Source organism: Mercenaria mercenaria, chromosome 14 (genome assembly GCF_021730395.1).
Source record: "Mercenaria mercenaria strain notata chromosome 14, MADL_Memer_1, whole genome shotgun sequence".
Lineage (NCBI taxonomy): Eukaryota > Metazoa > Mollusca > Bivalvia > Venerida > Veneridae > Mercenaria > Mercenaria mercenaria.
Window position 1 is genome coordinate 4,508,569 of NC_069374.1, and position 25,957 is coordinate 4,534,525.

The following is a 25,957-nucleotide window of genomic DNA, read 5'->3' on the forward strand; positions in this document are numbered from 1 at the left end:
CACTGGACATCTAATTTTTTCTTGCCATCATCACTCACAATGTTAGATGTAGTAGAAGAAAATTGCCTGTATATCATCTAGGTCTAAATGTTTTAATTTAACACATCTGTCATACTTTTAAAGTTTTCAAATTTAATTTGTTGTCCTACTTTAACAGGTACTTGCCATAATAGCCATCTAGTTTTCATACTGCAATGTAGTGAAAGAATCTTTATATTCTCAACTACCCAAGTTTCATAAGGATACCTCTAGTTCTTTTAAAGTTATTGCAAATCCATCTTTTGTGACTGATAGATGGAGTGACAAATGGATGAACAGGTGTAAATATGGACAAAAATTGTGTGCAAATGCACAAGCTTCTGTGAACAGTTCACATGGTCTTACCTTGAAACCAAAGCCCCACTGGAATGCCATAAGACCACCAGCAGTTCTTGAAGAGATCTCGTCCTGCATGGCTGTATCTGGAACTTTGTAGACAAATTCTCCATCTGGTGATGGAATTGGGCCACCAAACAGGCCTACAGTGACATGTGGAGAATTATGCTGCTGTAGGAACGGGTTCCATGCAGACCAACGTAGAGTTACTGACCTTGTGTTACCTCTCTGAATACTTCTGGCCATCTGTGTAAAAAAAAAGAAGATAAAATGAATTCCCGAATATGTTTGTAAATACTATATATTTCCTAATTAAGGCCTCTTTACCCCTACTCAACCATATTTCTAAGAAATTAAAATAGTAACTTTAGTTAATGTTAGATCGTATGTGAATACCAGCACTACTGCAGCACTACTCTTGTTAAAATTCATTTAACAGAAGTTAGCTTTATGATTCACATTTACTTAAAAAATGTAGAACAAAATAAAAATAGTTTTAGGGGCTTAATAAATGCCCCTACATTACAAAATGTACTGTCCCTGAGGGTGTTAATAAGGAAATGTATGTTTTTTTTATTTACACACATATCTTTGATTACTGCTTCATTAAGTAAGTAGACATGTAACCAAAGATAACAAGAGTTATAACAATTTGGCCACATATACATCCACATCTCTTGAGCTAAAACTTGGGAAACTTTCTGCCAAATCCTCAAAACAAAGAATAAAAATTTTACACATAAAACATCTGGGACATTTATTTGAGCTGACAGATTCTGACCATGTTATCTGAAGATGTGCAAAAAGCAAGATCAGGACTTAACATTTGGCCAGATTATCAACAAATCTAAAACGTTTTTACTGAACAACAACAAAATTACAGTTTGTTCGAAGAATAAAACAACACTCAACAGCCACTGGTAAGCTATACTTTACTCACTTTTCTATCTTCTGCTGAGAGTTGTTCCCCAATCACATATTCCAGGATAAATACAACAGCAAACATCGGGTCCTCTAGAAGATCATTGATGTGAACTCGCTGGTTAAGTACAAGGTGATTCATCATGTCAGGTCTGTAGAATAAAACACTGCTATTGATACTAAAAGCTTATTCCAGGAAATTATTCATATATATATATAGCGAACTTAGGTCTGTTATTAAGAAATCCAATGCTCGGTTAAAATTCCTCTACCGTAAAAGTGAATTCCTCACTTTGCACACAAAAAAGCTCTTAGTTACATCACTTGTACAATGTCATTTCGACTATGCCTCTTCTACTTGGTTTAATAGTTTAACACAGGAATTAAAACACAAGTTACAGGTCACACAAAATAAACTTATACGTTTTGTGTTGAATTTAAATCCCATGTCACACATTGGAATTGAGCATTTTTCACGTCTTAACTGGTTACCAGTTTCAAGTAGAGTTAATCAAATAACTGTCATGTTTATAAAATAAATTCTAATTTTGCTCCTTCATATTTAAGTGAACACTTTACCCCTATCAATACCGTTCATGATTATCCCACAAGGTTCAGAGCAAAGGCAAATGCCTCCCTTGATGGTACAGGGTTTTCAATGTCAGATAGTAAGAGATATGCTCTCCCAGTGGTCAAAGGTTTTGGGAAAAAATCATTTGCTTATAATGGTTGTTGTTTATGGAACAGTCTGCCACAAAATGTTAGGGATGCCACAACAATGTTTTCATTTAAACATAAGGTTAAGGAACATTTTTTAAGCTTAATATGACTTTTAGTTAGATTGCATTATAGATAGATTTTTGCATTGTGTTTTTTTACTAGTCAATCATTTTTTATACTAGTCAATCATTTTTAAGCATAGGATTTTTATACTAACTTATCTTCGGGCATTTGCTGTGTTTATTTTTTTACTGTGATAAATTATTCTTCCTATGTCATACAATACTATATCTTAAGGACCACAATGGAAATAAGAGTTTATTTTAACTCTTTTTTGTGTTATCCTTAACATATAATGTTGATTGACATGACTATATTAATTCATACATGTTTGTTTATTGTTTGATTGTATGTTTTAATTATAAGTCGCCATGTAAATTGTACATTTTATGTTGAAATAAATCTATCTATCTATAACTTATCATTTAAAGGAGTGTTTACTGAAAATTTACAGACTGAACAACGACCAGTGCAGACCACGATCAGCCTGCACATCCTATTCTTGGTCTGCATTGGCCGCAAAGGCAGACGACTTGCCGCTAGAAGGCTAAGGTTAATCAGTTTTTTTTCATTTACTTTCTTCGCTGTACTTCTACTTGTACTGTATATAATACACATTCAAATTTTTTATCACTATTACCCCTTACAATATGGACTTGAGAACAAAAGCAGGTACTTTGTTCTCATTTTATTGTACATCTTGTAAATGTTGTTGGTTTTTTTTTTTTTAAATTAATCTGATGCATGAAGCATGTCAAGTTTGTTCATCAATCAGAAGTGTAGTACTTGACACTGCCGTTGGAAAGAATCTAGAATATTTGTGTCTCACTTCCCCTCAAGAAAAAATGATCAACCAACATTCAACATACCATGAAAAGTCCATTTTCAATAATAAATTCAGAATAAGAAAAACAAGAGATCACAGAGTGATCTTGGCGCCCACCAATGTGCCATTTTTGAGTGTTCCAAATTTCAAGACTTATTGACTAGCTCAAGGTCAAATTTCATTTCAGTACACAACACTGTGCATGTGGTCCGAATTCGAAAGCTGTAGCTTGAGAAATGTGAAAGTAGGTCACTAGGTCAATGTCAAGGTCAAAGTTTGTTTCAGTACACAATATTATGCATGTAGTCTAAATTTGAAGCCTGTAGCTACAGAAATGTGAAAGTAGGTTACTAGGTCAATCTTATGGTCAAGTTCATTTCCGTACACAAAACTATGCATGTGGTCCAAATTTGAAGGCTGTAGCTTGAGAAATGTAAAAGTAGGTAACTAGGTCAAAATCAAGGTCAAATTTTATTTCAGAATACAAAACTATGCATGTGGTCCAAATTTGAAGCCTGTACCTTCAAAAATGTGAAAGTAGGTCACTAGGTCAATGTAAAGGTCAAAGTTCATTTCGGTACACAAAACTATGCATGTGGTCCAAATTTGAAGGCTATAGCTTGAGAAATGTGAAAGTAGGTCACTAGGTCAAAATCAAGGTCAAATTTTATTTCGGAATACAAAACTATGCATGTAGTCCAAATTTGAAGCCTGTACCTTAAAAATGTGAAAGTAGGTCACTAGGTCAATGTAAAGGTCAAAGTTCATTTCAGTACACAAAAATATGCAAGTGGTCCAAATTTGAAGGCTGTAGCTTGAGAAATGTAAAAGTAGGTCACTAGGTCAAAATCAAGGTCAAATTTTATTTTGGAATACAAAACTATGCATGTGGTCCAAATTTGAAGCCTGTACCTTCAAAAATGTGAAAGTAGGTCACTAGGTCAATGTGAAGGTCAAAGTTTTTTTTGGTACACAAAACTATGCATGTGGTCCAAATTTGAAGGCTGTAGCTTGAGAAATGTGAAAGTAGGTCACTAGGTCAAAATCAATATCAAATTTCATTTTGAAACACGGAACTGCATATGGTCCAAATCTGACGCCTGTACCTTCAAAAATGTAAAAGTAGGTCACTAAGTCAAAATCAAGGTCAAAGTTTTTTCCAGTGCACAAAACTATGCAAGTGGTCCAAATTTGAAGGCTGTAGCTACAGAAATGTGAAAGTAGGTCACTAGGTCAAAATCAAGGTCAACTCATGTCAAGGTTCATCTTGCCACTCAAAAATATACAAGTGGTCCAAATTTGAAGGCTGTAGCTACAGAAATGTGAAAGTAGGTCACTAGGTCAAAATCAAGGTCAACTCATGTCAAGGTTCATCTTGCTACTTAAAAATACATATGTGGTCCAAATTTGAATGTTGTAGTTATTGACAAGAACATTTTAAAAGCTTTTCCTTATATAAGTCTATAATGAACCATGTGACCCCCGGGGCAGGGCCATTTTTGACCCTAGGGGGATAATTTGAACAAACTTGGTAGAGAACCACTAGATGATGCTACATTACCAGTATCAAAGCCTTAGGCTTTGTGGTTTGGACAAGAAGATTTTCAAAGTTTTTCCCTATATAAGTCTATGTTAACCATATGACCCCCAGGGCGGGGTCATATTTGACCCTAGGGGTATAATTTGAACAATCTTAGTTGAAGACCACTAGATGATGTCACATATAAAATATCAAAACCCTAGGCCCTGTGGTTTTGGACAAGAGGTTACTCAAAGTTTTTCCCTATATAAGTCTATATAAACCATGTGACCCCAAGGGCGGGGCCATATTTGACCCCAGAGAAATAATTGGAATCATCTTGGTAGAGGACCACTAGATGATGCTTCAAACCAAATATCAAAGCCCTAGGCTCTGTGGTTTTGGACAAGAAGGTTTTCAAAGTTTTTCCCTATATAAATCTATGTAAAATATAGAAATAAACAAAGGGCCATAACTCACTCATAAATTGTTGAACCAGTCTGATTTTCAGGGGGACACAACTAGGGTACCAATACATCATTCTGACAAAGTTTGGTCAAAATCCCCCCAGTAGTTTCTGAGGAGATGCGATAACGAGAAATTGTTAACGGACGGACGGAATGACGGACGGACGGACCACGGACGCAGAGTGATTTTAATAGCCCACCATCTGATGATGGTGGGCTAATAAAAGATGCTAAAGCTAAAATAGATTAGTACAGATTAAAGTCCACATACCCATCTTCAGCACCTTGTGATTTGTGGGAACTTTTAAACCTCTGGCTTCGCCTGAATGTAGGGCTAGCACCGGGCTTCAATGATTTCATAGATATGTTCTTGGCATCCAGTAAAAATGTCTGAGGCTTCTCTACAAATGTCCAGCCATTGTGTACACCAACCTATCGTTTAAACAAGGCTGTATTATTCAAGTGTATGTATATAAAATAAACAAAATCATTCCAATATATATATATATATATATGACACTTATACAAAAAAACGAGGAATTGTTAAATTTCTTTTGCATAAAACTGTTACTATTTTCCTGCAAACATTAAGATATTAGTGTTATTTCTAGAGCGACGCAGCGGGGCGCCCCGCCCCGCCCTTTTTAACTGCCGCCACGCTGCCCTAAAATCGGTCCTATGTTCCGCCCCTTTACTGCCCTTTTCAACTGCCGTCAAAGTGCCCTAAAATCGGTCCTATGCTCCGCCCCGTTACTTCGCATTAGCCTCAAATTTGCATAATCACCTAAGCTAGATTACATTATATGAATGCTAATTTTGCAAAAGATATGAAATTATTCAACTGATTAAAGAAATGAACTGTATAATATTGTATTTGATTGTAATCCTTACTTCAATGCAAGGGAAGCAACACCATAATCAGGTGTAATTGTTCTAAAGCCCTCTCAAACAACATGTTAGAAAATGCCCTTCTTTCCTAATCGCGGTACGGATGCCCCCCTGCCCCTTTTTAGTAGCACCCTGCCCTTTTTGAGCCCTAGAAATAACACTAGATATAGACAGCATATTTTGAGGTAAGCTGTTTAATGGAAATTTTAGTCGCTTGTATGAATTTAAACATTGTGAACTTACAAAAAAATCATGAAAATTAATTCTCCACAAAGAGTAATGGTTTTATGGTATTAAGCTTAGAAGGAGTTGCAACAATCTCTAGCATCTAACAGTTTATACAAACACTTCTTACCAGTAATCTTCTTTCCATTATTACCACGGAAGTACCGTCAGAATGTTTTCCCATCATATTGAGTCTATCTTCTTGTAAAGTCTCACACAGTTCTTCCTCAAACTTTTCTATCGTTGGGTTCAATTGTAACGTCACATGCTCTATAGTGCAAGCTGAAGACTTCAACTTCTTTGGCTTCTTCAGTTTGTCTTTGGCTTAAACAAACAATAGTCACAAGTTTTATGATGTACAACAGCAAATAGAGCTTCCTCCTTTTGCTAGAAGACATTTGACTCCTCCATCATTTTTATAAATAAAGTGGCTATACATTGAATTCAGACATATTTTCACCGAGATATGTAAAAATAAATCTGATTTCAAACAGTGCTGAAAACCAACAGCTCTGACCAAAAAGGAATGGATATTACTGTCATTAATGGAAGTTCCAATTTTGTAACCAATCTCTTGGTTTTAAAAAATACTGCTGTATATTCTTTCAAACTGCCATGTTTAATTAACATAGACAAAAAGCAGAACTGCTCCAAAAACAACAGAAAATTAAGCGCCCACTTAAAAGCCTAGAAATATCAGATCTCCTAAAGAGTTAGAGGTCACATGTTTACTTTTTCTTCATGTAAAAAGTTATGCTGTTTTGTTCAGTTATGTCTGTAAGTCAATACCCTTCTATAATAATGCTTTACAAAGTATCAATGTAAAAACCATCCAATTATTGAATGAATTACCTGCTGAGTCGCTATCAAAGAGACCTGGAATAACGTCATTGTTGCCAACAACTGTGTTCTCGGGTAACAGATGTGTTACTTTGTACATAGCCTTGTGTGTAGCAATGGTAAAACCTAACTCACAGTCTGGTATAGGCCTTAGAAACTCGCAGTCTATAAAACATACACATAACATCAATATACAGTAATGGTTCTACAGATAAAACCCTCCAATATAATTCAAAATTTGATCTATCATTGTAACTACTGTGAAATCATTAATATTCGTGGAAATACTTTTCGTGGATTTTGGAGCTGAGTGAGTCAACAAAATTTATTCCCAACAAACAAGTAAAATTCCCATTTGTTTTATGTTCAAAAGTTGAAATCCACAAATTCATATTCCCACAAAATTGCTGTTTTGACCAAAACCACGAAATTTCATGTCAACAAAATTAAATGATTTCACAGTATTTCATCAAAACTAAACTTTTCCTACAGATCTTAACTTTTAAAACACCAATTATTTCAGTCTATTTGAAATTAAGTGAAGTTGTATTTAACTAATACATGTAATGAATCAAGCCTTTGTTATCTGCAAGACTTTTTTCCAACACTAAGAATCATCTCTAGACATTTGAAAACAGTTGAATAACTAAATAAACAAGTACCTTCAATTGGTTCATCCATGAAATACAAAGCTCTTGGAGTGCCATTATATAATTGACACCTGAAAATATTATGAAATATGTAGCAACAATTTCTTAAATTTAGATCTCCTGATATATCAGCAATCCTAACATGATCCGATTCATTTTCCTATTACACAAGGAAGGCTGAAAACAGTGAATTATTATACATTCTAACATGATCCGATTTATTTTCCTATTAAACAAAGAAGGCTGAAAACAGTGAATTATTATACAACAATTGACTGTCCTGACATCACAATTATTACGTCATAGTGTTAAACGGCATAGCGGCAAGCTAGAAAAGAAACTGATTGAAAATGGGCTTATATTTAATGAATGCCATCAAGGATGTACCTTAAAGTCCTTGGTAACGTGTTAGAATCGAAATAGTATATCTCATTTAGTGATCTGCTCTTGAATAAAATCAGTTCGTCGTTCAGATGCCTAGCAATGCTTAAATCATAACAACGTTATTATACTGAAGTCACATTAACTTGATATTATAGCACCATATATGCACTGAGAAATAGCACATTCAACTTTGATCAAATATTTTACTAAAAACATTTTAAAATGAAATGTCACACAGAACAAGTGTTTGATTAATTCACATACACACTGAGTTGATTATGCCTGGTTCAGAATAATTCACCATCATTTGCACCCTAACTGAACTATTCTGCAACATTATTCTGTATTACCATTTCAGGTCCTAGCATGTATAAACCAAAGTACATGATGACCTACCATTTGGTGCCATACAATGGTTTTATCATATTCAATATAAATTTTATAATTAAAGACATATTAGAATCAAAAACGATTTATAACAAAACCGTGAATGAACAAAATTTCTACACTCAGGCGATTATATGTCATACAATATAATTATTATGCCCAACATGTTACTGCCCATCGTGTGTATAGTGTTAAAAAATAGTTTTGCTATAAATTATTTCTTAATTAATAATGATAACTTTGTCATGTTATATCAGCAATTAAGAATGATTACCTTCTCATGTAATATCAGCAATTAATAATTATATAACATTGTTATGTTATATCAGCAATAAGGAATGATAGAACTTTTCATGCTGTATCAGCAATTAAGAAAGTTCAACATCTTAGGTTATATCATAAGTTATATCAGCAATTAAGAATGATAAACTTATCTCCACAATTAATACTATTTATTGTTTAATTATTTTTGAGCCAGCAGGGGAGACACAGTGATCAACTATGAATAGAGCTTTTCTGACAGATGTATATAAAATAACTTTCTTGCAGGAGCTGCAAAAAATGATAGTCCCTCTCAATAATATATGAACACACATCATTCTGTCAGTCTTGTTTATATGTATTGACTTAAGTACAGCCCTGCTTTGTATGAAAGTGTTTAGTGTTGGTAAGTATTCACCCTTTTTGAGATCAGTACATCATTTCTTACAACATAGTCAAAACATCTCAACATTTCGAAGGTAAAGCAATGTTATTAGTGCCAACAAAGTTACTTTCAGTCCAAAGAGATTTGTAATACAGCCAATACCACAGACTAACATGATTTTATGACATATTTAATCAATGAAAATCTATTGTCATATGTTCCTGCTTCCCTTCGAATCTTGAAATTCAAAGTAATTTCTTTTACACTGACAATTTTTATTTTTGGTTTCAGTTTCAACATAAGAATTAACAGCAGTGTGTTGCATAATCTGTCAAATTCCTTGGAAAAACATCTGGACATAAAGTCACTTGTTTTTCCTTGTATTGAAGGTAACCAGTACCATTTATTTGCTGCTTTTCAAGTGCTGTCACAGAAATTCTTTAGCCTTCTCTTCCTCTTGATTCAACACAAAATCTTAACTCAACTTCGATTCTAACTTCTCATGTCCTTTTAAGAAAGTATTATGTACAAAATGGTAAACAAGAGTGGCAGACTGTCACAAAATACACCCGTCATCGAATTTGGCCTAATTCAAGGGCCATAACCCAAGAGTGCTTGGGGCCATTTGGCTGGTTATCCAACTTGGCCAAGATATTTTGCCCATAAACATTGTCACCAAGTTTGGTGAAGATCAGATGAAAATTGCTTGACTTAGAGAGCGGATATGCTTTTGGACGCCACCCGCCCACCTGCCCCAGATGTTCACATAATATGCCCCGCTCTTCCAGAGACGGACACATAAAAAATATGCGTTATGTAATAATAAAATAATTAGAGAGCAGACAAGGCTAAATTTGCAGATTTTTGAGTAATTCAAGGGCCATAACTCAAAGAGTACCTTGGGGGATTTTACTGGTTATCAAACTTGGCCAAGATATTATGCCTACAAACATTGTCACCAAGTTTGGTGAAGATCGGATGAAAACTGTTTGAGTTAGAAGGCAGAAAAGGCTAAATTTGCAGATTTTGAGTAATTCAAGGGTCATAACTCAACCGTGCCTGGAGTGATTTTGCTGGTTATCAAACTTGGCCAAGATTTTATACCCACAAACATTGTCACCAAGTTTTGTGAAGATAAGATGAAAATTGTTTGACTTAGAGAGCGGATATGCTTTTGGACGCCACCCGCCGCAGATGTTCACATAATATGCCCCGCTCTTCCAGAGACGGCCACATAAAAATATGCGTTATGTAATCATAAAACAATTAAAACTAGAGCTATCACTAAAGGGGATGAGGAGAGATGGTGTGCACAATATTGTGTCCATGTACATAGTATAGTAACAAAAAACAAAGTCCTGTAACTCTGCAATTTTTTTTCTGACAGAACCTAACATGCCCCATGCACAACTACTGTTGTTACTGATCACTTGTGTGAAGTTTCATTAAATTGTGTCAAGGGGATGAGGAGAGATGGTGTGCACAAGATTGTGTCTATGTATATAGTATAGTAACAAAAAACAAAGTCCCGTAACTCTGCAATTTTTTTTCTGACAGAACCTAACATGCCCCATGCACAACTACTGTTGTTACTGATCACTTGTGTGAAGTTTCATTAAATTGTGTCAAGGGGATGAGGAGAGATGATGCGCACAAGATTGTGTCTATGTATATAGTATAGTAACAAAAAACAAAGTCCCATAACTCTGCAATCTTTTTTTTGAAAGAACCTAACATGCACCATGCACAACTACTGTTGGTACTGATCACTAGTGTGAAGTTTCATTAAATTGTGTCATGGGGATGAGGAGAAATGGTGCGCACAAGATTGTGTCTAAGGACAGACAGACGGACGGACAGACAGACAACCTGAAACCACTATACCCCCCTCACAACTTTGTTGTCGGGGGTACAACTACAAGTAATTATTTTCGTGGTCAAAATCATGAGGCAGTCTTTAATCAGTAATATTCTAGAAAAGACAAGAATGTTACATACTTCTGTGTAGGAGGTTTAATTCCTCTGGCTGTGTCAGGAATTTCCTCATCTCTGAAGGGTCTAATTATACCCCACCCACAAGAAATCTTTTTAAGACGGCCCCCTTCATCTAATCCTGAAGATACAAGTTCAACCACAGCCACTATGTTGGAACTGACTATAGATGTATGGAAGTAAATATTCTGAAAACAAAACATAAAAAAGTCATTAGCTATTTTTTATATTCTTCTATCAGTAATAGAATTTGACTTCTGTACATAAATGCTAGATTTTTACTCTTACAAGGTATTGCAGTTTGATACCTTGAATACCAAGTTGATGTAAATCACTTGCTATATAGATTAATATAATGGACAACTTGTTAGACTTTAGATAAATTTATAACTTTATTAAACTTACAACAAATATTAGCATACTGGAACTCCAATTTCATGGGCCTCTCATGGCCCTTTGGCATATCAGGAGTAAATAACCAACATGATGGTCTTTGCTGAAAGTATACTCACTATTTCAGTCAGTGGGGTAGGTGCAAAAACTCTGATTACTAATATGCCCCGCCCAGCATCTTACAAAAACCATCTCATTTCTGGACAAACCCTACATCATAGGCTACTTACTTGTGAGAGGCGGAGCTTTGGCTTTGATTGGCCACCTATGCCTGTCAGTTCTGAGTATTGCCCTGCCCATTGCCGACCAAAGAACTGATGATAGGCTAGGTCAAAAAGGCTCACTCTCAGCTGGAATTCTACATTATTGATTCCCTCTACCTGTAAAACAGAAAAAAACTGCATTATATTTTGTTGCACATAACAGGTTACAGCCTGCTATATGAAGAAAGAAACAGTTTACATTAGACATCATTTCACACTAGATGCCCACAAGCAACATGTTGAGCTCCCTCTTTGATCCCTAACTGTGACCTTGACCTTAGCCTGTCTCATTGAGTTAAATGTTCTGCCAAATATAAACAATATTCCTCAAAGCATGTCAAAGTTATGGGTCAGACAAGATCTGATATGACCTTTGACCTCCAACTGTGACCTTGACCTTTGATATAGGATCCTGGGGTTTACGCATGACACTCCGTCTCACTGAGGTTAACATTCATGCCAAATATAAACAAGACTGTTCCATGCATGTCAAGTTGTGGTCTGGACAAAAAAATCCGGATGGAGGCACGCACACACGGATGCACCCACATACACCGAACAGCCATTTGGACAACTGTCTTTGCTTCCACAAGCGGGCTCGACAACAATCATTTCAAATTACATATTTCAAAATGAAATCATGTATCATCTTAGGTGGTAAATATCCAAGTATACAGTCACAATATTTCTGGGGTCAAAATGTTGCTACATTGAAAAAAGAGCATCATTAGAAATAATGCTGAGAGGCCAATAGGCCAACAGTTCTAAATGTTGTTCCCAATAATGAAAGACACCGCTTTTGACTGTTACTCAAACATCCATGAAATAACTTTACTACTTACATAAATTAAGAAAAGTACCCTGGTGAATAACTGTGATTTAGTTCTAAAAAAATCAAACTATTAACAAAACAACAGTTTGTAACTTCAAAACTTAGAAGTGCAGCCACAATCCATGCCTGATCAGCGACATTCATTGAAAGGGTTTTGTGCATCTCTGCTGAACATGAAACAGTTAATCAAACTGGGTAACCATTTTATACATGTACATAGCACTCAGATAATAACATATACGTTTGTTGCATTATTTAGGGAAACTGTGACATTTTTTTCTCTCATGCAATTGATAACACATTCCCAATCCCCATAATATGAAAACAATATCTTGTGAAGTACTCTGAAACACTGTAGTTATTTTGCATGACCTTAACCTATAAATTAATCAAGGTAATGGTAGTATTCCTGCTGATGAAATCTGCAGACAAGAAAATCAGATTACACTGACAGAACAGCATGGCTGCTGTAGAGTTATTAACAAAATTGCAAAAATATCAATATATTAACACATAGTTGGGTAGCTGGTGCAGCAATCAAATCAAATTAACAGATATAATTTTGTAGCTGTTGCCAAGTAAGACACCTAGGTAAGGTTGAATTGTATATAGGACACACAGAAAATGGAATTTTCTACCTGTGATTGGAACAAATGATTTGTTCTAAATACAAATACACTAATTATAACAATCCTTTGATAATGTAGCATCTAACAGGACTTTTGTATCTTGAGAACTTTTATACAAGTCATATAGAAAATCATTGAAATGCTAGGCTAGTGATGATAGATCAGGGAGTCAGATTGGACAGTGTTATACAGAGTGAAGTGAGTGTATATGTGTGTGTTTTTTGGAAGGGTGTGGAGGGGGGTGGGGGTGGGGGGTGGTCAGCAGAAGTCAGATTGTGTATATTCAACCATCCATACCAGATAAAAGTTATGTGCCAAATTAAAAATTCTCAAATGATTTTTTCCCCATAGACTTAACAACATTCTATTTCTCATATTTTTGTAAACAATCTGTTTCACCAGAATTCATAAAAGACATTATATCTAGAGAGGTTTTACATTTTTCTACCTTACTGTTATTTTTTTATCAAAATAACATACAACTGCATATTCTGTAAAGAATATACCAATTCTTTGTTTGTTTGTTTTGGGTTTAACGCCGTTTTTCAACAGTATTTCAGTCATATAACGGCGGGCAGTAAACCTAACCAGTGTTCCTGGATTCTGTACCAGTACAAACTTGTTCTCCGCAAGTAACTGCCAACTTCCCCACATGAATCAGAGGTGGAGGACTAATGATTTCAGACACAATGTCGTTTATCAAATAGTCACGGAGAACATACGCCCCGCCCGAGGATCGATCTCGCGACCCCTCGATCCATAGACCAACACTCTTACCTACTGAGCTAAGCGGGCGGGCTATACCAATTCTGAAATATCTGACATAATTTTGTAAAAATTCAAAGTACAGTTATGGACCCTGTGCACTGCATGTCAGATCATGATGAAGAAAAAGTATATGAAGCTTCGATCCATTCCCATTAGTGGGTACTGAGATACCAGCTTACATACAAAAACTTAACCAAAAACAGCTAAGTCGAAAAAGGTGCATAATTTTGAAAAATGCAAGGTAGAATTATTGACTCTGTGCACTGCAAGTCAGATCATGATGGTGAACAAGTATATGAAGTTTCAATCCATTCCCATTAGCTGGTACTGAGATACCAGCTTACATGCAAGAACTTAACCAAAAACAGCTATGTCGAAAAAGGGGCATAATTTTGTAAAAATGCGAAGTGGAGTTATGGAACCTGTGCACTGCATGTCAGTTCATTACAGTGAACAAGTGTGTGAAGTTTCAATCCATTCCCTTTAGTGGGTACAGAGATATCAGCTTACATAATTATAAAACCTTAACCTTAACTCAAGTTGAACAAGAGCACCGCCTTGTGGGTGCTGACGCTCATCTGATTTTTTTTGTATAATAGAAATATTGCCCTACCACTGATTTTCTGAGTCTAAAAAGGGCCTTCATTCTTGCAAAAAGCAGGATAGAGTTATGTTTCTTGATGTACAGTGTCCACTTATGATGGTGAAAAACTGTTGCAAGTTTTAAAGCAATAGCTTTGATAGTTTATAACATAACATAACATAACTTAATACTCAACCAAGAAAATGATTTTCTAAGTCCAAAAGGGGCAATAATTATTGCAAAAAGCAGGATGGAGTTATGTTGCTTGCTGTACAGGGTCAGCTTATGATGGTGAACAAGAGTTGCAAGTTTCAAAGCAATAGCTTTGATAGTTTAAGAGAAAAAGTTGACCTTAACATAAAACTTAACCAAGAAATCTGATTTTCTAAGTCCAAAAGGGGCAATAATTCTTGCAAAAAGCAAGATGGAGTTATGTTTCTTGATGTACAATGTCTGCTTATGATGGTGAACAAGTATTCCAAGTTTCAAAGCAATAGCTTTGATAGTTTAGGAGAAAAGTGGACCTAAACATAAAACTTAACCAAGAAATCTGATATTTTCTAAGTACAAAAGGGGCCATAAATCTTGCAAAAAGCAAGATGGAGTAATGTTTCTTGCTATACAGGGTCAGCTTATGATGGTGAACAAGTATTCCAAGTTTCAAAGCAATAGCTTTGATAGTTTAGGAGAAAAGCTGACCTAAACATAAAACTTAACCAGGCAACGCCGACGCAGACGCCGACGCCGACAACCGCTCAAGTGATGACAATAACTCATCATTTTTTTTCCAAAAAATCAGATGAGCTAAAAAGGGGCATAATTTGTAAATAAGCAATACAGAGTCAAGGAACCTGTGCAATGTAAGCCAGTTTATCACAGTGAACAAGACTTAGTGTGTGAAGTTTCAATCCATTCCCACAAGTGGTTACTTAGGAGTAAAAAAAAAATTGTCTGTTTCCGGTATCCCGACCTACCCTAAATTTTTGGCCCGACCCTAAATGTTTTTATGGCCTTGGAAAATATTGTTTTCAACTTTTTAACAAAAAGGCCTTAGATACCAGCTTACATACAAAAACTTAACCAAATCGGGACACCGATGTGGACACGGATGCCGGCACATGGGTAATCTTTGAATAGTCGAGCTTAAAATTTTTGTCGTGTAATTGTTGGATATAAATCTCTACCCTGAATAGCACTTTGAAAAAGCATTTGTTATATTGTTGCTGAGTCCATTCATTTCAACGGCTTGCTGTGTACAAAAGAAACAGAGTTTTTATAACTTTATAAAACCCTTCCTTCTATTTAGTATTACCTGGTTAAAAAAGGAAAATGGCACTAATACGTTTTCCACACCTATCAATCCAATGCATAATGGCACAGTTATTATTGCATCTTCAACATTACCATCTCTCGGATGAGGCAACGTCCGATTTTGAATCAGCCTCTCAGTCAATTTTGCACCATCTGTAACACTAGGGGTATAACCACCGAATATCACTTCCTGTTTTTCATTATGGAGGTACTGTGACATATAACTGTTTCTCTTAAATCCATTCTGACTAGATCCTGATTTTTCATCCTGCTCAGTTACACCAGAAAATGTTGTTTTCCGTTCCTCAACCCATGCCATTTTATTTTAATATTCACATTTTGTCAAATTTCAAATATTCCTTTTCCACACAATATCACATTTTGCTGAAAGTGATCTTTAATTGTGGCTTGAAATGAAGAATGTAATTCTATATGCAAGAAAATATTTTCATGTATGCTCCAAACACCTAAAACAAGATTTCCTTGAACCTGCTATTATCCAGGAATTTTGTTCCGAATCAGTAAAGTAATAAAAATGTATTAACCAAATACTTAAGAAAAATTTTAAAAAAATGATCATTTGTGAAAAACAGTTTTTATCCGCACCCCCCCCCCCCCACCTAAAAAATCGCTTTAAAAGAAATTATAATACTTGTTTATGAATTAAGTTCCTTTGATCTATATTGAATTATTTTATGACTGATCAAAGCATCTAAAATTTGAATAAAATCTATGTCTTCATTTTGCAACTAATGGCATAAATCATTCCAAAATCAATACCATACAGACTCATGAGAGAGTAAACGTCCTGAAATCATGCGATATACGTAATTAATTTATGTACCTTCCGAGGCATCACATCAAGTCCATTTTGCTGAGGCTTGAAAATCAATTTTGAATCATCAATAATTGAATCCCAAATGGATGTTCATTACGGATATGAAATAATATATGAGTTTAAGCTTTAATGAGGTAAAATTGTCTGCACTGCTGACAGACAGCATTTTATTACATTAAAACAAAATTAATAATCTCAAATATAGCTATAAAATTATTTGCCTTAGTAAAATCTTCAAATCGAATGTGTTCAGTAGTATCATGTAGCATCAACATGACATAATTTTATTTATAATTGTTTTTGTTTGAGATTTATTCAACAAACAATTTTATGTTTTATTATGTTATAGTCAAATTCAAATTCAAATCAGAAGGCTTTTTAAAAGCAAATTTATCACATCCAATACATGTACAGAAAACGTTCTGATTCATTGTTCCATCTGACACTATAATCTATTGCAATAGTTTGCTTTTACATGTGTCTTTGCAACTGTTTCTGTCTTCAAGAATAACAAATGGGAGGTAATAAATGGACTGCAATGTTTCACTTCTTTAAAATATTTGCTTACATTTAATTCTTTTTTACAAAAGGGAAAATTATAATAACATGTTTTTTTTTAACATAAAAGTATTCTTCTAAAGTAAAAAAAAATCTCCATAAAATGTATACACACTATATCTCTTGGCTGAGTCAAATGGGTTTAAAATTACTTCCCTTAATGATACCAATGTTCAGAGAATTCATGTCAGTGTAAGTTCCAACAATTTTAGTTTTATGACATGTAAAATTCCAACTGACCACCTTTAAATCTTCTGTTTAAACTGAACATATTCTTTCTCAGCATTTTAACAAAAGAATGTATTCCATTAATTTTCAATGTTTTTTACAAGAAACCATTTGGAATGCCCTTTGCTAAGTTACATATCACATAATTATAATTATACACCAGTTCATAATTTTAGATAAAATTTACACAAAGATTAGATGACTTTTTAAACCCAATATGTCCAATTATTATAAACTCCTCATAAAGGAAAATGAGTTTGTGTTAAAAATTATAACCTCCAAAGAACTCAAATATAACACATAATAATTATCCTTCAAAAAGGGTACTGTATTTTCTACACTGATCATTAAATAAAGCACAACCTATACAATTACTTCCTTTAAAGTTCAGGAGCACAAAAAAAATCCCAAAATTCCTTACTGATATTTAATTTCAAGCAAAAGCAATTATCCCTTCAAAAATCAATTTTTAAACTTTTAAGGTTGAAGTCAAAATGGCAGATTCAAATATAAAATCTTTCTATCTTGATACCTAATATAAAACTGTAAAGCTAGATCTACAAACATGAAACTTAAAAATACTCCGGTCATAAATAATTTACGAATTGATCACTCCGATCACTGATAGGAAAGAAACATGCTGGTAAGTACCACTGAAGATAGCAAAATGAATAATCTTAAAGGTCCTTACATGATTTCCATACATGTATCACCATTGAAACAAATCTACATATTAATGCATACAGCCTTGAGAGTAACTAAATATTGTTTACCAATTTTCTATAAATAGGCAAAACAGTATGAAAGCTTTATAGAATTTAAAAAAATACATTACTAAGAGCAAGACTCACTATCAAACAAACTCAGTTGATTTTCTAACATAAAATCCTGTTTAATTAAGACTATGAACTTGTTCTTTCATATTCAAGTTTCTCCTTTTAACTGTCAATTGCCCCAAACTCACACCTGATAGATATACATGAGACATACTGATTTAAGTAAGTGTCACAGAAAATATTTTTGTTTCTTTAAGCTCAACGTCATTTCCAAAATGGTTATGAGTGAATAAATTATTTACACTACATAATATATAAGGATCCCTGTCACAGCTATGGTGTCTGTATGTTAATGAATACTCTGCTATTTTATTGGTATTGTTATGAGGACATGAGAAACCTTATTATTGTCAATTTGCAGCCAACAATCTAATTCAATATTGATCAGGAGCAAATTAATTACTTCCATATACAGGTAGGATATTTTTATATAATGTTATACACAGAAGGCCAAACATACAAATATTTGTTTCTTTTTGAAAAACAACTTACATGGAGTAGCTAGAAATTCAAAGATGAAAAAAAAAACACTATAAAAATTATGACATTTTATTTTGTATCAAATCTGTCATAGAGTAGTAATATGCCATTTTCACTGAACTGTTTAAAACTTAAATTAAAACTGCTTAAATGCTCCTAAAGCCTTTGTTCATAATGTGGCAGCCAAAATTTTTTGTTATGAACACAAAACTATACTTATTTCTTGTTGAATTCTATTTTCAATAATAGTTTCTCATATATTTGTAAAAGGTTTGAGTATCGTAATTAACATAGAAGAAAATAATAACCAATACAAATTACAATGTTTTTGATTATCTCCCTATTATGGCTTTAACTTGTAATATTGAATTTGAAAGTAGTACTTATCAACTTTAAATAAAATTTGTATTGGATTGTAGTGTATTGTATTTCTATCATATTGTATTCGTATCATATTGTATCATATCGCATCGTGGACAAGCCATATTTCAACAACTGTTTTATCTGTTAAATAGCCTTATGGAACTTTACACATTATAATATGTAAAGCTGCTTGACTTTTTTATAATGCTCAGTTGACCTATATTTATATATATATACTGATCAATATCATGCGGCCTTGGACATGAATCCAATACGTAAAAAAAATTACATCGACTAGCAATATACAATTTAACAAGTTTTTTTATTACTATTCAAATTGATTTGCAATTAACAAGTCAATGAACCTTGTATTTTACTAATCAATAATTGATCTTAGCTGACACAGTTAGCTGTATCTATTTTTGCCTTATATGATATTTCTCTTGAATAAAAACACAACACCCCTGGTTATTTCCTTCACAGTGCAACTTTTGAAAATACAGAAGTCTTACTTTATTTGCATTTATGTTATATTTATTTTTACCGCACTGTTTCGAAAACAGTAAGTTTCTGTGAAAACCCATCCTCTCTAAATCTTTTGATACTTTTCACTTGAAGCAAACAAACAATAAACTTTCTAAACATGGTATATGGACTTAAACTGGCTTTAATTTTTATCAGTTTTAAAAGCCTACAATGAAATTTAGCAGATAAAAGAATCAAAATGGGTTTAAGTATTCAAACAGATAAAATATATTTAAAGCAATAGCAAAGTTCATGAAAAAAAATAATGCTATATGTATATTCTTTAAATTTTCAAATCTATTTTAGAAACAACAACAGCATCTCCACTTTCAAACAAGCAGATAAACATGAAACACAACACAGAATAAAGAAAACACTAGTAAAAAAATTTAAAATCCATAAAGTTCAGAAAATCTGAAAATTCTATTAAAAATCAGAGCAAATCTCACATTTAATTCACTGGAAATAATTTAACACTTAAAAGAAAATTAAGAATATGTTTTACACAAATATCAGCACTTATATAATGTTATCTAAATTCACCCGATAAACCTCCAAGTTAGGTTACACTGACCAATATTTATCACTTTAATTTTTGAACTTGGAGAAAAATTGAATTGAACTGAATTTTAATTAAAACTTATGTATAGATAAAGCACATGTATGAATTGATGTGACCAGTGAATTATTTTTAGCATTTTCCAATCATACCCGGTATATCTCATTCTGGATTGGCTGAAATCCTATGGTACGTACCTATCTTGGTTAGGTGGTGTGATTTTTCTACTACCGTTACAAAATACTTCGGTAAATATTTACAAATCTAAATAGTCTAAATTTAAAAGTTAATGATCAAATATTTCAACAAGGTTAATAAATATACCGCTGTATGGCTTAACATAGTAAATAGTATAGAATCAAATAAAAGAATCTATTTCAACATTGCATGCTACATTGTATTTCTCTACCTTTTTCTTTGATCTATCTGTTTTACTCTTCTCAAATGAGTAATTTTGTTAATAAAGAACAGCTTTAATTTCAACCTGCATGATATTATTAGACACTAAGTGCAAGTACGGAGATCAAAGTACTAGGGCCTAATTTTTTAATTGGCACTCGACTAAAACTGAAAAATAGTGGTGCCTTTACTTGAAGCACATTCTAAACACTCGAAGAGGAAAAAAAACATCATTAAAAGTATTTTTCCACTTAAATATCGTTTTTCATTAACAAACAAGACAGTAGTCTGGATCCATGCAATAATGATATTGATAATTCTAAGTGTGGGTTAAAGTTCATTTGAAATCAGAATCAAACAAATAAATAACCAGATAAATTTTGTGAAGCTGTTGTATCTGGTAAATAATAAAGCGTTGTATTCTGTGATATAAGCAAAGCCTTTGATAAAGTAATAACAATGACACAAGGGACTTCTTCTAAAACTTAAGGTTATTGTACTATCAAATACAATTCTTTCCTGGTTTGAAAGTTATTTGTCGAATAGATATCAGCAAGTACAACTTAACAGTAAATCATCAAGGTATGCTAAAATAAAAGCAGGAGTTCCCCCAGGGTTCTACTTTACGTGCTTTGCTATTTTTAATCTATATTAATGACATTGTACGCGATATTCAAGCAAATATAAGACTTTTTGCTGATGATACCAGCCTGTCCATATTTGTTAACAATCCTATTCAAGCATCAAATATTCTTAATAGTGCCTTACAGAAAATTGAATTGTGGGCTGAAACATGGCTAGTTACTTTTAATGCCCAAAAGACAAATTCTATGACTATATCTCGGAAAAAAACAACACTATTTCATCCACCAAAAGTCATGAAAGACCAGCAAACTGCTGAAGTAACTGAACATAAACATTTAGGACTACTTCTTCCTAATGATTGTACATGGTGCTTATATTTTAGTTATATTTTGGACAAAGCTTGGGGTAGAGTGTTATTAGGTCACTCAAATTTTAACTTGATAGAAAATCATTAGAAACAATTTACCTTTCTTTTATCTCTTTTGGAATACAGTGATGTTGTATTTGATAAATGTTATTTATACAAAAAACAAAAATTGGACAGAAGCGGCAAGAATAGTGACAGGTACAACCAGATTAGTATCACTTGAAAAACTTTATTACGAAACAGGCTGGCAAACTCTCAACAAGAGGGCCATGATGGCCCTATATCGCTCACCTGTTATCATTGCACTTGAGAACAAGAAGGTCCTCAGAAAAAATATCTAAGTCCAAAGGACAGGAACAACAAAGGGAAGAAATTTAACCAAAAAGAAAAAAATATTCTTACAAGGTACAGATATGTCAAAATACACCTAAAAATTGGAGGCACCATCCATGTTGTACCACAGAAAAGTGGTCTCGGTTTTTCCCTATGGCCAATAATAAAAAAGTTACTAAAAATAAGTTATTTATAGTAATGTAAAAAGGAAGTAATTAAAAAAAAATATTATTGTAAGCAAACAAAAGAAGGATCTGCCAAATAAATCTGTTGACATAAATGAAATTTCGGATCAGTATCTTCACTAGTTACGGAGATATAACCATTCTAATTTGAAATAAAGGGAGGTAATTTGACATAAAATCAGTCCATAGTTATCTACCCTGATTGGCTCAATCCAACTAATGACAATAATGAAATTTCAAATAAGTCCTATAAGTACTTACTGAATCAATATAAATCCATTTTGATTACAATCAGGGGAGGTAATCAGATATAAAATAACTCTGGAACCTACGATTGGATCTGACTTGTCATGGAATCCAAGATTTATTGTTTTGAAGATATTTTGGAAGTTTGTATCAAATATAACCATAATGAAGTCTCAATATGGCTGCAAAAGCCAAAATAGCCAATTTTGGACCTTTAAGGGGCTATAACTCTGGAACCCATGATAGAATCTGGCCAGTTCAAGAAAAGAACCATGATCTTGTGGTGATACAAGTTGTGTGCAAGTTTGATTAAAATCAAATCATAAATGAAGCTGCTATTGTGCAGACAAGGTCAAAATAGCTCATTCTGGCCCTATCAGGGGCCATAACTCTGGAACCCATAATGGAATCTGGCCAGTTCAAGAAAGGAACCAAGATCTTGTGGTGATACAAGTTGTGTGCAAGTTTGATTAAATTCAAATCATAAATGAAGCCGCTATTGTGCAGACAAGGTCAAAATAGCTAATTTTGGCCCTTTCAGGGGCCATAACTCTGGAACCCATAATGAGATCTGGCCAGTTCAAGAAAGGAACCAAGATCTTACAGTGATACAAGTTGTGTGCAAGTTTGGTAAAAATCAAATCATAAATAAAGCTGCTATTGTGCAGACAAGGTCAAAATAGCTAATTTTGGTCCTTTCAGGGGCCATAACTCTGGAACAGATAACGGGATCTGGCTAGTTCAAGAAAGGAACCAAGATCTTATGGTGATACAAGTTGTGTGCAAGTTTGGTTAAAATAAAATCATAAATGAAACCACTATCGTGCAGACAAGAAATTGTGGACGGACGACGGAGGGACGGAGGGACGACGGACGAAGGGCGATCACAAAAGCTCATCCTGTCACTATGTGACAGGTGAGCTAAAAATAGACGTTACATTCATAAATTAACATTGTTCTACAAATTTCTACATTCTCTGGTCCCAGACTTCCTAAAATCTCTTATCCCTATGAGAATTAGTGAACCCAGATATAATTTGCGTAATCCAAACTGCATCCCCACCATAGCAAGTAAAACGTCATTGTACTACAACTCCTTCTTTCCGTCTACCATCTTAGAGCCCAGAACTCATTACCTGATGAATTAAGAAAAGCCCTGTCCTTGTATATATTTAAGAACCTTCTAAGTAATATCAGCCACCAAAAGTCCTTTCTTACTTCTTTCTCGGACCAAGAAAACTTCAAATTCTACATACTCGCTTGCGTACTGAATGTAGCGCATTGAATGCGCATCTGTTTGCTAGGAATATTGTGGATTCACCGCAATGCCAGTACGGAAGTGAAGAATCAAGTTCTCACTATCTTTTCTCTTGTCCATTTTACATCGACGAAAGAAATACTCTGCTGGATGGTGTAAATTCAGTTGCTTCGGATATTGATATTACTACTGATTTAAAACTCTATGGCAATTCCTACCTAACAGAGGATATAAATACTAGTACAATATTTAAATTTGTTTACAGGTTCATTGAGTCTTCTAAACGTTTTGAATGATGATCTTGAAATCAACCATCTGCCCATTCTCATCAAGACTTTGTGTGTCACTTTTATTATTTTCACTTTTCTACATTTATAATCAAAAATTGCAATTCATGAAATTTATGTAAAATTCACTTCTGTAATCTCATATACTACTCTGAATGGTAATTGTTCCATACAAAAATATGTCTATAATTTATAAGCCATTGGCTTTCAATCCTATCCTAAGCGTATTTCTGAATTTGTTAGATTGTATATAATTTGTAAACTATATATTTCGCTAATAAAATATGTTTAAACCAAATACATTGGGACCCCTTTATAACGCTGTCACTGGGGTCCAAGGTTTGAGACCCGCGGATCTAGTGGGGTTAAATTTATAACGCGGGTTGGCCGTATATGCAATACCCCACTCACCTGTAATGCATTAGACATATTATAAATGCTGCTTCATGTTGCATGAGAAATTCTATGCGTATAAACGGACATTTATTTGTAAACCATATATGCTACTGGAGAATATCAAAAAACAGATTATAACACTGTGTCAGCTTTCCGTTTTGTCATGATTCTAAAAGAAATTTGAAATTCTGAAACCCCGGAAATAAACATGTAAACTGTGTGAGAAGCATGCGATCATGAAAATTACAATAGCGCAGGAATTTTAAACATGTGGAATATAACTAAAAATAAAAGAAAGAGAAAAAACACGGACAGTTGTAAAAATTATTTAGATAGAAAATGGACAAAATAAACAATCTCAATATGGCTTTTCTGTGCATCGAATCTTTGTCAGTTCCAATGTATGAATGGGATGATTACGAGAAACGGCTGCATTTTATTGCAAAAATATACCAATACCAATACCAAAAAATTTATTACATAAAACATTATTACAATGTTTATAGTAACAGAGAGAAAAGAGAGAAAACATGGAAATACATGAAACTATAAGAAACATTATCTGGAAAATGGGCATGCATTTTATTTTTTTATTCACTCAAATTTTCATGCCTTCTGCATAACTGGTGCAAACTTAAACGGTTTGATATTTGACCGACTAATGTTACACACGTGTTATGCCAACAATCTAACTTTGACATGGTCCTGATTGCCTAATTGACACATGCCATACATCACAGTATTCAAAGTTTAACAAAGGCCTTATGCAAACAAATAAGCTAGCAGACGATTATTTATTTTTGTCACAGTTGTCATGGAAAAGGTGTTAAGATACACAGGTAGTTTTATAACTGGTTATGATCAAAATAAAATACTTTTGCAAACTTGTGACAATTGTTTTTTTTGGTCTTGGAAAATTTGGGAGCCAAGAGCGTACAGCGTTATACCAAATATATCAATAGCGTTATAAAGGGTTTCCAGTGTAACCAGATAAATAATTGCAAATTACTTGTTTTGAACTGAAATAAATAACATGGAATGTTTTCTGGAAAAAATAAATAAAATCAATATACTCAATTTCATTTCAAATGGCCTTACTTGAAAAGCTTTTCTCCAGCAAATGATATAACGACTGTACTGTATACATCCAAACAAGTGCCCCTCGCTGCACTGCATTTTTCAAAGTGCTTGACTGTGTAATTTTTCAATGCAAATCATGTACAAATGTATTATTACCATCATCGACACACAACAAAATACATGTATTCTGTGGCAGGTCTTTGAAGCAGTATAAAAGGGGCAACAATTAACAAGTGAATGAACTAGAAGATGCTTTTGTAAAAAAGCGCATGTCTTCCCCAGTGCATAGTCGTATAGGCAAGAGGTCAATAGGGGACAGAGCGAAAGTCAAAGAGACACTGATGGTTGGCTGCAATAGGGATACTTGGCATGTCTAATCATACCACTAAGTTTCAACATTTTGGGCCTGGTGGTTCTCAAGTTATGAATAGGAAACAGTTTTCCATGTTCAGGCCCCTCTAACCTTGACCTTTGATCGAGTGACCCCAAAATCAGTAGTCGTCATCTACCCTGCATATCAAATCATCCCAATAAGTTTCAACATTCTTAGTCAAGTGGTTCTCAAGTTATTTATTGGAAAGAGTTTTCTACATTCAGCCCTCTGTGGTCTTGACCTTCGATGGAGTGACCCCAAAGACATTTAGTGTCATCTACTCTGTAAGTCCTATCCCCCTATGAAGTTTGAAGGTTCTAGGTCAAATAGTTCTCAAGCTATTGACCGGAAAAGGATTTCCATGTTCTGTCTGCTGTGACCT

The 25,957-nt window shown here is 33.9% G+C and overlaps 1 protein-coding gene across 4 annotated transcripts in view; it reads right to left on the reverse strand.

The window, feature by feature from the left end:
• Positions 1–25,957, reverse strand: part of LOC123526184 (nephrocystin-4-like) — a 56,591-nt gene that overhangs the window by 22,312 nt on the left and 8,322 nt on the right. For 2 of the 4 annotated variants that reach the window (XM_045305231.2, XM_045305229.2), the window contains exons 1-9: positions 15,681–16,201; positions 11,524–11,673; positions 10,907–11,088; positions 7,504–7,562; positions 6,854–7,006; positions 6,132–6,325; positions 5,160–5,320; positions 1,316–1,448; positions 385–621 (exon numbers count right to left, since the gene is read on the reverse strand). In XM_045305231.2, the coding sequence (XP_045161166.2) occupies positions 385–621; positions 1,316–1,448; positions 5,160–5,320; positions 6,132–6,325; positions 6,854–7,006; positions 7,504–7,562; positions 10,907–11,088; positions 11,524–11,673; positions 15,681–15,998 (1,587 nt within the window). In that variant the 5' untranslated portion in view covers positions 15,999–16,201. Of the gene's footprint in view, positions 1–384; positions 622–1,315; positions 1,449–5,159; positions 5,321–6,131; positions 6,326–6,853; positions 7,007–7,503; positions 7,563–10,906; positions 11,089–11,523; positions 11,674–15,680; positions 16,202–25,957 lie in introns of those variants that run through there. The other 2 variants (XM_045305230.2, XM_045305232.2) reach the window with 2 other exon arrangements.